Source organism: Triturus cristatus, chromosome 1_1 (genome assembly GCF_964204655.1).
Source record: "Triturus cristatus chromosome 1_1, aTriCri1.1, whole genome shotgun sequence".
In the NCBI taxonomy this organism is placed as follows: domain Eukaryota; kingdom Metazoa; phylum Chordata; class Amphibia; order Caudata; family Salamandridae; genus Triturus; species Triturus cristatus.
This window is the reverse complement of record NC_140579.1, coordinates 170,834,271-170,851,826: the sequence shown is the minus strand read 5'-3', so window position 1 is coordinate 170,851,826 and position 17,556 is coordinate 170,834,271. Positions and strand designations below refer to the sequence as shown.

General features: G+C 46.9%; 1 protein-coding gene across 5 annotated transcripts in view; it reads right to left on the bottom strand.

Moving 5' to 3' along the window:
• Positions 1–692: 692 nt before the first annotated feature.
• Positions 693–17,556, bottom strand: part of LOC146869905 (vesicle-fusing ATPase-like) — a 1,998,451-nt gene continuing 1,981,587 nt past the window's right edge. For all 5 annotated transcript variants that reach the window (XM_085624087.1, XM_085624086.1, XM_085624090.1 and 2 more), the window contains one exon: positions 693–2,269. In XM_085624087.1, the coding sequence (XP_085480213.1) occupies positions 2,074–2,269 (196 nt within the window). In that variant the 3' untranslated portion in view covers positions 693–2,073. The remainder of the gene's footprint in view (positions 2,270–17,556) is intronic.

Below are 17,556 nucleotides of genomic sequence, written 5' to 3'. Positions count from 1 at the left end.
AACAACCTTAGAGTGATGAATTTCCCAACACGAAAGGAACTCATGATTTAGGGTAAGAAGGCTGCCAGAGTCCTCAACACGAATTTGTCTGGGGAAAAAGGTGTTGCAGCACAGTGAAGCTGAAATTACCTGTGTTTCACTCAGGCTTCAAGCTGATGTAATCACATGGAGAAAGAGTCTTCAGGATCAGAAGACACAGCAAACAAACATACATCGACTCAAATGGTGTGCCGGTGAGGAATGTCAAAACCGAGGTAATATCCAACTGTGGCATCACAAACTGAGTTTGAGGAAATGGGTGTCAAACTTTTAATAAATATCATCACATCATAGTGATTTAAACAAGGACAAACAAAACCTTTTATGGTGGGGACTGCAAGGCTTGGTGGCCTAAACACAAAACTGTTGTGTAGTTCCTATAAACCTATATAGGATCTGCGCATTTAGAACACATACACTGTAGGATTGGTGTCCGGACTGATTCTAGACACCCCTACAGGGGTATGTTAGCCTGTATACCAGCTAGCTCACAGTGCCACTAGAAACCACTCTTACCAAGGAGAGAATAGTTCCTGGCAACTATCGAACATGACAACCCTGATCCCTAAGGATCGTGGAAACAGTTCAATACTTTTCCCTCAGTCACTCGTGCTCACTTTGTTTCAGAGATATACACAGAATAAATGGTGGGGACGTTTTCAATAAGCATTTATTGAACCAGCGTCATTCTAGTGTAAAATAGGTGTGCTGAAACAACCATTAGTCAAACAGATATAAATGTTTATAAGCACTAACAGAGTAAAAGGATGGTAGATTTCTACCATCGTGCTAAAACAATGAGTACAGGCAAGTATATAAACTACATGACAGTAGAATGCGTACTGCTACGATGCAACCTTAACTCGATGTACCTAAGTGTACCTAGCATGTATGTGGGTGTAAAAGCCAAGAATCCCTCTAGGATTAAGTCAACCCCATTACCTGAAGTGAGAGACTGTGGGACTCCGTCTTGGTCTCGAGATGGACACCCCGCTAGGGATGTCACACCACTGCGAGCTGGAGTGTCTGGGGCAGGAACCTCAGCGTCTCATTACAGTGTGTCGGCATGGAAGTCCTTTTCTCCTCTGACTACCTCAGCAAGATATGGTGTCTATATACCCAAAGTGATACCCCTGGTGATATACTTTGCTGTGTCATGTCAGACTACGATGACGGAAGGAATGACCCTTATACATAGTTATTATGCAGGAGATGGTAGGCTTGCTGTCTTGCTGTGATTCCAAGAATCCTCATACATAATGAATGAGGCTTAAGCTTTTCGGAGAAAACCCCATGTCATCTTTAGGCATTACCGTAATTAGGTAAAAGATCAGTACTAAGAATGGTTATGTAGCGTGATGGTAAGGGAGAATATAGGTGAAAGGGTAGGTGACTGTCTGAACCGATAACACCCACTCTTCATCAGACCGGACGACATACTAAAAATTCCAACGTACTGCTAAATGTGGTACGCAACGTATTAATAAGTCTATTAAAAATAGTATTTAACGTGAAATTTAAAAAAAGAAAATGCTAAAAAAGAAAAAACATTGCATGTGATAGAAATCTGTACTAAATATGTTCGTATATATAATCCGAACAATGAGCCACTGAAAGCCATGCAGGTTAGCAAAAGTGTCTTGTTCAAAATTCCAAATTTGGTTGTTTTTGAAAAAGCCGAATATTCCCAGCACACGATGATCCAAATGTTTGTGTGTCCTGGCTGGGAGACGCAACATCACTGTTGCCTGCAATCGCAGACGACGATCACTGCAACAACTCACAGATTAGGTCAATCGAGCACAGATGTTCCTCTGTATTCTCCACAGCCGCTGGTCAGGAATGCCTGTGTGATGACCAAGGCCTGAGTATTTGTTGAGGAGCCGGTATCCGTTCCGACAGGAGCTGAATCATCCTGTGGTGGCTCTAAGAATGCAGACATCAACATTGGAATACGCTGAGGACACTACAGAACAAGGGCCGTTATCGGGTGCAGTAAACCATCAATGTCCGGTGGCGCAATTGTTGGAAGTGTTAGACAGAGATCCAACACGCATTCTTGTCCACAGAACAGGCAACGGAGGACAGGCAGAATACGGTCTGAACCAGACAAGACTCGCTCAGTTCTCGAAGACGAGGTGTGCCCAGATGGATTACCATGCGATCACGGTATAGGCGCTCCAAAAGCGTTTTTTCCATCTCCTTGGTGATTGGGACATCGATTGCGTAGCTGAAAAAGAAACTGCTATTAGAAACAGTATCAGCGGAAACCCTCCAAAAATGCTTCTGAATACGGAGTGTATAAAGTTGGGAGTGACTCAGAGGATTGTCTGAAAGGTGCTTAACAGTCCTGAATCTATGGTCATAAATAGGTGGAAAATACCCGTCGTATCAGACATGTTAAAGATATGTTGTACCATTTCTGTGAAATGGAAAGGGCAGTTTGTTCGTACTAGTGCCTGTATCTCAGCCGAGGACCTTGCAACCTGGCAATCATAAGTTTCTCGGGCGGAGGTTAAGGGCACGGTTTGCTATTAAAGCATGGCTTTCATTTGGCTCAGAGTATCAAACTGTATAAAGGAAACATTCAATGAAGGCCATAACAGCGCCTCCCTGACTGTATGGGTCAGTGGAAACAATACTTGCATACAGCAAGTTAACCCTGGAGCTCACAGTGACAAGATATGCGATGCCCAGGAGCATCCCACAACAACCTTGATCATTCAGCATCAAGTAACTACCATTCGAAAGTAGCTTGAACACCGGATTAATCACAGCAGCTGGGGACCCTTTCAAGTGACAGGATAAGTTAGCAACTGAACCATTACATGCCCCATGCAGCATGATATCCTGGCATATGAGAGATCCACATAAGGAATTCTCGCAGTTGGTACCGCTAAGGAACAATTCCATGTCCCCATTCCTACATCGAAATCTGTATGTTAATACCCAAGATTCCTTGATGAATTCCCTACCCATTGCTTCATATCTACCTGCCTGTTGTTGTTCTAGGCAATACTGAAACTGGAAAGTTATGACTGACTCTGCCACAGTAAAAGGTAATTGGTCCAGTTTTGAAATACGCAGCATTGTATATTTTGCTCCTCTTTGTGCCATCGTTATCTGTTAGATTTTATGCAGAAAAGAGTAACGTACTGTTGACATAATAGAACGTAGCTGAGATTGTCCGTGTTGTAGTATGGACAAGTCCTGTTCTAGTATATCTATAGCAGAAGATACAATGTTGCCCAGTGAATAAATCCTGGATGTTAATTTAGTCATACCATTATCAACTACAGCTAACGGCTTTTCTAGGTTAATTATATCTATTTCACGAAGTCTCTCTGCAGCTTCTTGTTGAGTAATTTTCCAGATTTCATTATAGACAGCGTAATAGAAACATTTCTGACGTGGCTTTCGGGGACCTAGTAAAAAATCCCTTAAATCCACCTCATCAGAGAGTAAGGATAAGTGCTGTTTCACCTGGGACAGTGGCAAGGTTTTTAGCCAATCAAGGCACAACTTCCCAACACTGTATGATGTCACTACCCCCGGATGTTCTCTCTGTACATATGGTGGGTCTGGCCTATGGATACTAAACCCTTCGGTTGTACCACTAAATCTAGATTGACATCTGTTTGTGTCTGTGGGCCAAACTAACCATCCCTTCCAATTGGGGTCTGAAGTATTGTACTGCACGATGTCATCTATTGTATCCCCACCACGTGATGTAAAATTGATGTGAAGGTGCGGAATCAGTGGTGTGTTCAAATCTTTGTTCTTGGCTAGTCCAAGAGAGAAAGTCTGTTGCACTGTTTCATTCAGAAATATTACCTGTTGTGGAATGAGGCACGCTCTAAACAGTGCTTTTGTTCCCCTTTAAACCCCAGACTGACTTTATGTCTAAATTGTCCTTCCATAAGTCAAAACCTTGTTCAGACATTTGGGAAATAAAGGATGCAGAATAAATCTGTTTGGTGTTAGTCAGCATATTTTTCTGTGCAGGTGTAGGTGCAACCTTATAGTAACATGAGGTCGGGTCAGAAGTGTTATACCCTGATAAATATGAAAACTTCTGTGCAAAAGTTTTTGAACTAATCTTTGGTGGGGTTGGGCAATGTTTCCACTGGTGGTATGCGTAACTATCTCTTGGCATACTGCATTTGAGTAAAAAGTGATGACCATAATGTTGGTAACAGTACATGCTATCAAACTCTGATGTGTTCTCTAGCATTTCATTTTTTGAAAACGCAGCGGATCTAACTAGATCAGAAAACATATTATTTACAGTTTCAAAATCCCTATCATCAGAACATGTACTGGAGGTAATGATATAATTTAGAGAAATTTGAAATAAATGTGGTATTTTCAAAAGTTCATTGGGGCCAAATACATCATAATCAACCTTGTCCCAAACAATACCATCAGGAATTGTAACAACTGTAATGTTCACGGAAAACAAATCTCTTTGTTCATGATGAGATGATGTATGAGGTTTCAGGACCAAGTTCACATTTGACACTGCAAAGCGTTCTGGGAGATATTTTCCATTTATGAGTAAGCAAAAAAACAGTCACTAGGCCAATCCAGAACAGGAAAAACAATATTCCAGTAATGATCCAGAGCTTGAGCCAAGGTGGCACTAAGTACGTTTTTTTCAGGAAAATGTATGTTGGACTTGGCCCTTTTGGCAGGTTCACCCCTAAACGTTTTGCATTTATCCTAGCCTTTGTCCCTATGTAGCGTTAGTGGTTTTAGGCCTCTAGGCACTTTAACACTGTGTCCCAGTGTAAAGTGCGTGCGCTCTGTGTTACATTTAGTGAGACTGGCCTGCCCTCCCATAGGAATGCATGGGGGATATGTGTGTCCATGGGAATTTCTGATGTGAGAGGAATGCAGGGTCAAGTTTAGTATGTGCAAACTCGTAAGAATAAATGCTGCGCAATGATGTGCGCAGATTTATTATAACTATAGGAGAAGTGCCACTTTTAGAAGTTGGCATTTCTGTGTGCTGTGTGTCTGCCTGCCTGATGTGGAGTGCATGTCTGGCTTGTGATTGACAGGTGCAGGATGGTGTGGGAAATTCCAGGAGCCAGGGTGAGTCAGCCCAGTGGTGAACAGAGAGATCTGCATGCAGATGGGTGGGAGGAGTTGCACCTGGGACCTGAATAGGACTGTGCCTTCCCTCCACAATGCTGGCTCCGCCCCCTGTGGTGTGTCTGAGCACCTAGCCCCCACCAGACAAATGGGAGAGGAGCTGAGCACAACAAAGTGCTCCAAAGCTCCCCCAAACCAGTTGCATCTGGTTTTCCCCCAGCCCTGCGTTGTGTGAACAAAGGAAACCTGTGTATAAGAGAAGGGGCTGTGACCCCATGAAAGTTGTTCTCTGTGGTGCTGTTCTAATTTGAGGGGGGCCTGCTGCTGGGCTCCAGGAGGAACCGCCACTAGGGTCTGCCTCCCTGCTGGAGGGCCCTGTGAGCTGGCCTGCTTGGGCCCAGCCCTTGCCCCCTCCTTCCTAAAAGGCTCCCCTGGACTTTGGACTGCAGCGCCTCTGAGCACTTTCTTTTGCATTGGGAAGAGCGCTTTACTTCTCTCTGAAGAGCGCTGGACTTTTGCCCCTTGGGAGTGCTGTATTTTGGCCCAGGAGGACTGCTGGTGGCCTACAGCGCGAGGCTGCCTGGTGGAGGATTCCCCTGCTTAGCGTGGGGAATGCAGGAGCCCACCCCGCATTATTGCCACGTTTATGCTGCACCTTGCTGCCTCGTAGCAGGTGCCTACCCCGCATTTCGCAAGGAAGTGCGGCGGGTGCCCACCCCGCCTTTTCGGTGGTTGCTACGGGTGCCCACCCCGCGTTTATGCGCTTTTAGCTGGAGCCTACCCCAAATTGCCGAGATCGGAAACAATATCACCGCCGCCAGCCCGTGATCAAGTTGAGGTACTGAGGGCCGGTATTGTGCCAATCACCGGCCCCCGATCCCCAGAAGTGCTGCCTGCATACTTGGGAGTCAAACTGTGGGCGGGGCCTGGGTTGTCCACGGAAGTCAGTGCCGGCTGGAGCAGGGCTCCCGTGAGGTGAGGAGAGCCCCGCACGGCAAAGAGTGAAACCGGAGCAGGGAGGCCGCGACGCGACCAAGAGATCTTTCAGGCGGGACCCCCGTAGGGAAGAGGGAGTCCCGCAGGCAGCCACAGCGCGTCCATGAGAGAAGTGCTGCCGGAAAAGGAGAGAGCGGGGACACCGCAGCAGAGAGCCCGGTGAGTGGGGTTCAGTCTTCGGTGGTCGGGGGGTGTGTCGGGGCACATTGCCGGTGCCCGCCTCCTGTGCAAGGTGCTTCCCAGCTGCCCCATCTGACAGCGGGCAGCTGCATCGTGAAGTGTTTCCAGCTCTCACAGTTGCGCCACCGTTGCCGGAAACTGCATCTTGGGGGGAATTTGGTTTGCATTCCCAGAGGAGTCCCCGCAGGGGCCCCGGGTGGGCTAGGCACGTGGAGTGCCAGTGCTGGTTTGGTGTCCTCAGTTGCGCCGCCGTAGCGGGCAGCTGCAACGTGGTGGCACATTGGTGCTAGCGCTATTGGGGGCAAGTGCAAATTGAAGTGGCACTGCGGGCGAGCCCAGGACAGGGTCCCTGCTCGGGGAACACTAACGTTGGGACAGTAACACTTTGGGAAGGGTGCCATTCGCTTCTGCCGCTCATGGTGCTTGGACATATTGGGATGTGCTAAGTGTAAGGCCCTATTACCGGTCAGTACTGGTTGTTCTCAGCAGCTGTGAGGGTTGCGCATAAGAGGGCCATAATGTGATTTAGGTGATGGTTTATACCTACTGTGATGCCTACAATGATTTATGCATAATAGGGTTATGTTTGCTAAACCTATTGCCCCATGATTCTTACACAATGTGCTTTTACAAATGAGGTTATGCCTACAGAGGGGGCGTAATGTGTTTATGCTTGCTGCTATGCCATAATGGTTATGCATAATATGTTCCAGAATATAGTATTTCGTCAGTAGTTACTGGTTGTGCTTTATACCTACTACCTGCATTCTGATGATTCTGACCGTGGCCCGATTGGCCCGGTCCTGTAAATAGTCCCCTGTAGATACTGCCCAGTGCCAGTTGGCACAGTGTATATTATGTGATTATGATCTAATGTGTTTATTATAATACAAAGGCTATTTTTATATATAACCTTGTGTGGAGTTCCTTTTGTGGTGTGACTGGGGTGTTGTTGCTGTGTCACATTGCCTCCCGGATAAGCCTGACTGCTCGTGCCAAGCTACCAAGGGGGTGAGCAGGGGTTATCTTTGGTGTGTAACTTCCAAGCCCTGACTAGAGTGGTTGTCTCTGCCTGGCTTTGGCGCAAGCCTTAGCCAACCAGAGATCCCATTTCTAACAGTGTACAATTCATGAATTTGTTGCTTACGGTAAACTGGAGCTGGCGTCGTCTCAGGTTCACGGAGATCAAGAGAGAAGGCATCAAAATCGATGACGTAGCCAGATACTGTTCGATCTATCTTTGGTAGCTCAGCAGGTTTTGTTGAACCGGGAGGTGTCTCTTGTCGAGGCATACTGATGTAGACATCGGTGTTAGGCCGAAATTGATATTTGTCTTTCATTTGTAGTTTAAAGTTCTGTTTTCAGAGGAACAAGTTCTATTTCATTGTTGGAAATTCCATCATTTCGAATGTTATGAGTCTTTCTGTCTGAACTTCCTTGATTTTATTCCCATGGTCGAGTGCAATGCAATCCTTAATGACATCCTTTGCAAACTTTGTGCCTTCCTTGTTCCATAGCCCATACCAGGTATTTAAACCTATTGTACTTATAAAGTCGGTAATATAAGGGGCTTCCAGTTCTTCATGCACACTATATATGGGAGCGGAATTGGGTACAGCTAGCAATCTGGCAAAACATTTTTTTGGGGCGGTTTGAAGAATTACACAATTAGCCGCTCCCCATAATGCGGCAACAAAACAGGTTCCAGTGAGACACTTGCTCTTTTATAGTGTCATGATTTCTCTTATTGGTTTGTTACTCATTTTTTTTGAGAATCTGAAGATTGTCTCAATTATCCTAACAAATTTTAGTTTACCGTGTTCAATGTGGGCTCCCCGGGGTTCCTTTGCTATAAATACTAATCCCAAATATACAAAAGAACTTGTTACTTCAATAGGGATACTATTTACATGATGGGTCCTAGTTTTGACGTTTCCTTGCCCTCACACCATTGTAAATGTATTTTTCAAGTTGAGTACTAGGTCCTTATCATGCATAAATTCTGCACATTTTTCAATGAGAGTCTGGAGCCCATTTGCAGTTCTTGCTAAAAGAACAGCATCGTCCGCATAGAGTAAAGTCGGAACAGCACGTTTGCCTACTCTAGGAACGTCAGCATTTAACTTTTGCAAGCCCTCGTCGACTCTGTTTATGTATAATGAAAAAAGGAGTGGGGCAAGCACACATCCCTGCCTGATTCCCCGTGTTACCCTAAAACTGGTTATGCACTCTCCCTCTAGCCCATAGCGAACTATTGTATTTAAATGACAGTATATTTGTGAGGGGTAAATAATGATATAATTTGGTGCACCCATATGAATCAGTTTGCCATAACTTTGTGTGGTTTACTAGATCAAAAGCACTAGTAAGGTCAACAAAGCAAAGATGTAAATGGCCCTTTTTCGCAATTGTGTACTTACTAACAAGTAAGTGCAAGTTAATACATTGTTCTATTGTCCCTATCTCCCTTCTAAAACCGTACTGTGATTCAGTGAGAAATTTATTTTTGCCTGCCCAGGATTCCACAGGCCCATGTTAAATTAAAAAATATCTATTGGAACCCCATCAAAACCAGGTGCCTTTCTGTTTGCACATTTTTCTAGGGCCAATGTAACTTCATCCAGGGTGATAGGGTCCAAATTTGGAGGGTCAATAATTATACATTTTTTATTTTCTACTGGTTCCGAAGTACTGTTGGTGTCACTATTTTCAACTAGCACGGAAACTTCATTTTCTGGATTAAAAACCTGTCCAAAATAACTTATCCACTCTTGAGGCTGCACTAAGCTCTCAATTTTAGCAGCACAGCTATCTTTAAAATAAGGGTGATTTATCGTTTTCCAGAACAAAGCTGAGTCCTTTGTGTTAGCGGCCTGGGACAATTTTTCCCACGCCTGATCTTGTGTCTCCCTCTTCCATTTTGCTAGGGTCTGTTTATATATAATCCTCTGGTGTTTGAGCTGTTCACTATCTCTAGGCCTAATTTTTAAATCATTTTTCAAGATCTGGCTTGCCTTTGTGCATTCAAGGTCAAACCAGCTGGCTTTTTTCTTCACGTTCTTTTTGCTCTTAATTTTTAAACCCCTGGAAATTACAGCATTGATGTTACAAAAAGCCCTGATGATCTGATTGTTGGTTGAATCCCCCCTGTTACATATTTCAATGTCATATTCACAATCACTCATCAATCTGTCCTCAAATTCAATTGGATTTATCCTAGACCATTTAATCGAAACACCGTTTTCTCCGAGTTGATATAATGGATGCTAAACACGGCCCTGCCTGAGGGATATCATTTAGTCTAACTGTTAATAATAGTGGATGATGATCACTTAAACAGCTTTTTATCACCTCCATTTTCACTATTTAATCTTGGCCATGTGCCGAGATTAATGTATGATCGATAGTTGAGCACTGGCCATGCGCTTCAAAAGTTGGAAGCTCGAATTGACCATCTGATACGGACTGATCCACTACTTCTAGATTGTATTTGTACATTGCCCCATTAATAGATTCACCATAAATGTTGTGTGGGAAATGGGAATAACTTTCCCCAGACTCGTTCCCGTGTCCACAGTGTTTCCCTTCTAGGATATCGCATTTCCTTGTGTTAAAATCTCCAACCCAGATCAGAAAATAATCACCTCTGATCTGTTTTTAGAAATGAATCGACCTCCCTCACTAGTCACATTATTACTTGATTTCTAGTGTTATCAAAAACGTTATTATAGAAATTAATTACTACAAAACACTGGTAATCAATAGAATGTAACCACAGAAATTGAAAATAAGGTGAGTCAATATAAATTTTCTTCAAAGTCAGTGGACATGTAACTGAGAGTAGAACTGCTAAGCCTCCCTTTGCCCTTCCATTTCGTGAGGGAATCGCTAGTGTATCAGTTATTGAGAAAACATCTATGTGCAAGGGTTCCATATGCCATGTCTCTTGCATACAAATAATTTGGCAATTATTTAAAAATTCAGGCTATACATTGTCATTTAATTTCTTGATAATACCCACAATATTCCATATTTCTAAGTTTTTGCTCAACATCCTGATGTAGTCAGTCCACATCACTACATCTTCTAAGGGGTAAAACTATTTGACAAAGCAAGGCATCTGAACCTGTCTGCTATCAATGGACTGTTTCCAGGTTCATTAAAATCCTCCATGGTTGTTTTATAAAAATACCCTAAGGGTACCCCAGAAATGACCTTTCCCTGATATTTAGATGACATTTCTCCCGTTACATATTTCTTCAAGCAGAATTTCAACCATCTCTGGGTTTCGAAAGGAGACAACAACACAGTCCCCCCTCACAATCTTTCGGTGATTTCCCAAACCAGGGTACTCTTCTTACCATAGTAATGTTTTGAGCTAAAATATTTGGGTTATGGTGACAGCGTTTAGTAAACCAATGCAAAATCTTGTTTTTCAGATCTACCAAATCCTCATTAACACCGTCCTTTAATTCTGGCACATCTTTGAGAATGATGGTGTAAGGCATAGCCTCGGGCAGTAAGTGTAGGGGTCTCTGATAGATACTTCGAGGTTGATATCTGTGCTCTGTTTTATCCGTGTTATTGATTATAGGTCTTGTTTTTTTTGTCACGTTGTGGGATGACGACAAGGAGTTCAGACCAGTGTGACTGTTGTCCTTGTGCATGGTCTCATGATTGTTTTATCTCATCACACAAAACTGCGGATCCCGATGGACCAGATAGAATGTCCATTTTAATGATTCTTTGGGTTTTACTTGTTGTTCTACCCATTTTGTCTATCAGGTTATAATATGAGCATTTTTCTTGTAATGACAAATCTACAATTGATTTCAAAATCTGCGCTAATTCGTCCTTAATTATTACAATTTGCCTTAGCAAGTTTTTCCTCATTTAAGTCAATCTTCTCATGTAACTTTTTTAAAAGTAAATCCAGATTAAGGAAACAATCATTACTTAGGGTAGCGTTTTGACCCACACACTGTTTTTTAGGTAATAACTGTGATTGCTTAATGGATACTTTGGTTTTTTCCTTCGATAACTGTTTGCTTTAGCTTGCTGAGGGTATAGCTGAATCTGTATCCTCTATTAAAATCGATATTTCCAACGGTGCGGTTGATACACAGGGAGCTGCACAATTATTATGTATTAGAGCTGTCATACTCTTATGTTGGGGTTTATTATTTGAGACTGTCTCCGACACAATTACATCCAATATAGTATCATCCACCGCAGTAGTTAGTGCAGGCCCATACAGTATTAGCTGAGGGATGCTAACTTCCAGGATGACATATGTTAGACATGACATCCTAAGCATGGTATTCTTACAAACATGTTGCATTCACTCCTCCTGATCTGCAGAATCCAGTTTTGTTGGCATTAGGACTTTGTGCACTTTACAACTGCTAACCAGTTCTAAAGTGCCTGGCTTATACCCAATATGGCACATTTAATTTACTCGTAGGTCCTTTGTAAATGGTACTACATGTACCCAGGGCCTGCAAATTAAATGCTACTAGAGGGCCTGCAGGGCTCATTGCGTCACTCACTAAAGTAGCCTTTTAAAACATGCCTCATGCCTGCTACTGCAGTCTTTAGTGCATTTTTAAACTACCAATTTGACCTGGCAAAATAAATCTTTTACCAGGTCTAACCCTTCCTATTTGATACATATAGGTCACCCCTAAGTAGATCCTAAAGGCTCATAGAGTAGGGAGTATTGTATTTAAAAAGTAGGGCATGTATGCCTAAATTTTACATGTCCTGCCAGTGAAACGCTTGTAAAGTCGTTTTTGACAGTTGTAAGGCTTATCTCTTCCTTAGACTAACGCTGGGGCTGTGCCTAGCGATGTGGGCCACCAAGAGTCGTCCCAGGCTGATGGGGTGGGTCCGAGAATGAGGACCTCCGTCTTGTCCGAATTCAGCTTCAGTCTGCTGTCCTTCATCCAGTCAGCTACGGCCTTCATTCCTGTGTGGAGGTAGGCTTTGGCGGTGTGGGGGTCTTCGGTGAGGGATATGATCAGCTGGGTGTCGTCGGCGTAGGAGATGATGTTGAGGTTATGTTGTCGTGCGACGTGGGCGAGAAGTGCCATGTAGATATTGGGCTGAGGGAGGATCCCTGTGGGACGCCGCAGATGATCTCGGTGGTTTTGGAGCGGAAGGGTGGGAGGCGGACGCTCTGGGTTCTGCCGGAGAGGAAGGATGTGGTCCAGGCCCCAGACTCCACCACCAGCCTCCTGTTTCCTCCCAGCGAGGATTTCTATCAGCAGGTGAGGCTCCTTTGAGTTCCAGGACCTCTAGTTCTACTGTGGAGAAGAGAGTGCTGAAAATCGTCGCTGACGCCCATTAGCGAGCCGTCGCAGCTGAAGAGCGTACGGAAAATCATTGCGCTGCTGCCGCTGAGTGCTGGCTACTGGAGATCATCGCATCACACGTCTGCGGGCTACCAAATGCTCGCTAACCCGAAGATTATCGCATCGCATGTTTGCGGGCCTCCAAGTGCTCGCTAACCAAAGATCATCGCATCGAATTCATCGCTTCACGACATCGCAGCGCGGACACCGAGCGTTCGCCATTTTCATCGCATCGGGATCGTCGCTCCCTCGCGGGACGCCATTTCTTTTCATCGCAACAAGATCGCACACGCAACAGGCTCAGCGCATCATCCTCCCTTCGCGGCAAGGATTTCAACGCATCGCTGACTTAGCGTGGAGAAGTTTGTCGCTTTCTCCTGCACACAGATCAGCGCAACATCCTCCCTTGCGGCAAGGATTCAACGCATTGCTGGTCATGCGTGAGGAAAATCATGGCTACAATTGCTTAGCAACATTTTGGTTGCTTTGCTACAGAATCCAGGTAGTTTGTGAGTAAAAGGGTCGCAGAGACCACTGCCTTGAACTGAACTCCTCTTTGCACACTTTGAACTATTTTTGCAGCTTTTTAAGAGTAACCTATTTTCCTAGTATTGTGGATTTTTACTGTTATTGGTCTTGTGTTAAGTCTATATATAAATACTTATTTTTTATAACTACTTGTGTGGTGTCCATTTGTAGTGTCCTTCACTGTGTTACTGTGTATGGTCATAAATGCTTCACACACTGCCTCTGAGATAAGCCTAACTGCTCGTGCTACTTTACCACAGGGTTGAGCAGAGGTTATCAAAGGGTGTAGCCCGCTTACTCTGACTTAGGAAGAAGGGTCCCTACTTGGACAGTGGCCAGCCATTGCCAACTAGAGACCCTATATCTAACAGGAGCACATGGAGATATGCGGTGTACACCCAAATTAATTTTAATTTAAAACCCTCTTCAACTGGTAAATCAAATTTTAAGTCACAATTCTGAAAATGCCACTTTTAGAATGTTAAATGAAAAAAGGGGGGTTGGGCCCTTATCTACAAACTAGAATGGGGCTCCTTAAACTATACAGACTAACAAAGAATCTAGTTGCCAAATTTTTGATGTACTTACTCAAAATGAAGGGACCAATAATTTTATTTTGATTAGCCCTTGTGATTTATTTCTTCTATATTAGTTAACTGTTGCTGCTCGATCTCCTGGCATCAGATTTGGGAGCAGGACCCTGCCATGCTGCTGTGACAGAAGATCCTCCTGAAGGGGCAGCCTGATCGGAGGACGGATGCTCATGCTCAGGAGTTCGGGATACCATACTCTCTATGCTTAATCCAGAGCCACTATGATGAATTGAGCCCAGTCGGTCCTGTCCTTCTTGAAAACCAGAGGCAGGTGTTGTATTAGCAGAAAGGCGCAAAGAAGTCCTGCATTAAAGGCTAAGTGGAAAGTGTCTCAGAGTGACAGTCACTTTTGAAATTTGCCACGCGACCCCCCCTTCCCTAATAACACAAATATATATATTTGTTTTAAAAGCTGGCTGGCAAGTCCCGGAAGCCCAGCCCCTTTCACCACGACTGTGCAAATGCACTTCCTGTAGAACTACTGGTTGGGGGTTGAAGTCCCCTAGCATGCGGAGGGTTCTTGGGGGCCAACAACTCCAGTAAGTCCCACATAGCAGGATTGCTGAGGACTTTGGAGGCCACGCCCTTCTTCACCACTTCAACTATAACGTTCCTGTAACCTTTGGCTTTTTCAGTGATATAAATATATACCCACACAAAATAGGACGCCTCACAGTGTGCCCAGCAGGTGATGCCAGAGGCAGGACCTGTCAGGAACTTTGAGAACAAAAATGATGAAATAGCACTCTACTACAGTACACACCAAGTTTTATAGTGGTGCTAGAAATTATGCATTTTGGCTACACAGGACTCTTTCAAGTAAAGTGCCCTATTCCCTGTCAAACCAATTAGTGTTACACACATAACTATAGAAGACAGTCTTTCGCGATACGTAGGACATTTGATCGAAATGTTTACCATTTATGGTCAATTAAAACGTTCACAATTGGGGGGCGGAGCTTAGCTCGCAGCGAAGATGGCTGCTTGAGCTCGGAGCTCCGGCGAGCCATTCAACCGATCCTGGAAAAATCCTACCTCCACCACCTAACAGGGAAGCGCACGCCAGCAGCGGAGACGCCTAACTGGCAACGCTGCCGACTGGTGAAATCCTGAGCCCGTGCGAGCCGTGGAGTGGCGGCGGGGGCTGACGACACAGAGAGCGGGCTGGGCCGGAGATCCCCGGCCTTGAGTGCGGAAGTCGGCGGCTGTGCGTAGGTGTGCGTGCGGCTGGCCGTGGGTGCTGAGGGCCGGCCTGAGGATTCTCGCCGGCGCTTGCGGCGTCGGACGACACGGCCCTGAGGCGGGCGCCCCGGAGGAGAACACCAACGCGAGACAGGGGACAAAGAGGCTCGCTGCCGAGCGGCCGTGCGGGGACCCGCCTGGGAGCTCCTGAAGTTACTCCACAGCGTCTGGTGCGCGGAGACCCCGACGGGTCGGTGCGTGGCCCTAGCGGAGCGGTAAAGGCACGTACGGAAGCTGATGCAGCGGGAGCCGTAGACGGGCTGCCTGGGGCACGCTGGAGGCGAGCAGCAGACGCTCCTTGGCCGCAGACTCAGACTTGGCTGGCACTGCAGCATTGGCGCGGAGGCTGGTGGGACCGCACTGCGGCGACAGTGAAGAGGCCGCACGAGGTGAGAGCCTGTTGCTGGTGGGACGGTAGCCCGGCTGAGGTCCCTGCTGGCTGCAGAAAACAGCGGCGAGCAGATCTAGGTGTGGGTGCGTTTCCCGAATCGGGCCTGGCGCTGGAACATTGGACTCGATTGGAGTGTGGCTGCAGCCTGGCGCAGTGCCCAGCGGAGCAGAGCGGAAAGGGGAGCTGTGAAGGTACGACGGGGCCCCCATGTGACTGGAGGAGGTGGCAGACGGGGTGCAGGCTGAGTGGGCGCCCGCTGCGCGGTGTAAACGAGTGGAGACTACAGAACCCGGCCCAGCTGCACGGAGGAGAGTACGGGTGCGTGGGCTGGTCGCACTCTGGGGGTCGGTACCGCGCTAAGAAGCGCTGAGAAGCGAGATGGGTAAGTCCGATAAATCCCAGCCCAAGCTGACCTTCGAGCAGTGGCGCCCCAAAGTTCAGATGCCGCTGGAGGGGGCGTCGGGGGGCACATCTGCCCCCCCGGAGGAAGAGCAGGACATTCGGGGGCTCTTGCTGTCGGTGGAGAAAGGGTTGCAGAGCGGCATAACCTCCCTCGGAGCCAAGATCGACGCACTATCGTACAGGATGGATCGTATGGGTGAGCGTTTAGACAAGCATGCGGAACGCCTGGATCAGTCTGACAGACGTATCTCTGAGGTGGAGGGTGCGCAGTCGACGCTGGACGTGGACCAAAAGAAGCTTTAGCGCCAGATGCAGGTGTTGCAAGATAAAACGGAGGACTTAGAGGCCCGTTCACGTCGCTGCAACTTGCGCATTACCGGCCTTCCGGAGTCGACCGCGACGGGCCGCGTGGAGTGCTTCGTGGAAACGCTGCTGGTTGAGCTGCTGGGAAAGGAGGTGTTTTCGGGGATGTTCGTGGTGGAGAGGGCGCACAGAGCATTGGGCCCCAGGCCTCCACCGGGAGCGCCGCCCAGACCGATTATCGCAAAATTGTTGAACTACAGAGACAGGGACGCTGCGCTGAGGGTGGCCCGTGAAAAGAAAAACCTGACATACGAAGGGTTGACTATATCACTCTTCCCGGACTTCACAGCCAGAGTGCAGGAAGCTAGGCGTCAGTTCGCCCCAGCCAAAAAACAGCTCCGGGAGTTGGGTGTGGACTATGCGATGCTGTACCCGGCCAAGCTGCGGGTCAACAGACAGGGCAAGTCACATATTTTCCAAGACCCCAAAGCACTGCAGAAAGCGCTGAAGGACTGGACTAAAGAGCAGCGAAGGAGCCCCGTGACGCAGCTTCAGGAAGGTACAAGGGAGGGCGGACTGGACGAGCAGGACTGACCCCGTAGGGCAGGCAAGACTGTTTAGACTTCAGTGACTGATAAGTAGAGTGGGGCTGGGATCGGAGGGGGGGTGTGGTGGGCGGCGATGGGGTCAGCTGATAGCGGAAAGAGTGGGGCCTTGAACATGCCCTCCCACCGGTGGCGCGACCACTGGCGAGTGCACACAGCGGGGGTTTATCTAACCGGGCCCGAATGCGGCGCCCACTACCTGAGGGGGTTAAAGATATTTTCTCTCGTTTGTTTAGTGTTGGCGGGAGCTCCTGAGCCCTTAGGACTCGAGAATAGCCGCGGGGATGCGGCCGACTATTGATGATAGGTGGAGGAAGGGGCAGATAGAGGCTCGCCGGGCCGGGCGGTTGCCGTTAGTGACTAGGCGCTTCCACACTAGGGTGTGAGTGCTGAGCAACCTCCGCCCGCGAGTGCGTTCCACAGCTTTCAGTTGGTTAACACGTTGGGGGTAGGGAGGCGGGAGGTTTTGGGTGCCCATGTTGGGGTGGGTCTGCTGTGGGTGGGGGGGGGGGGGGATTCAGTTGCAGGGGTTTGAGGTTTAACTGTCGGTATGCACTGAGCTGTATATTTGTGCGCGCCTGCTACCTGTGATACAGAGCAGCGGGCGATTGGCGCCCCGGCAACAATGCTGACCACGACCGGTACAGTTATGTCTGAGCGCCTTGGCATTCTCAGAATTCTGACCTGGAATGTCAGGGGCCTGAATGATCACCGTAAGGTCCGTAAAGTTATGCATTACCTTAAGAGACATAAGATAGATATAGCTTTCCTTCAAGAGACGCATCTTCCTAATAATAGTCCCATGCTACGCTCCAGGGAGTTACGCG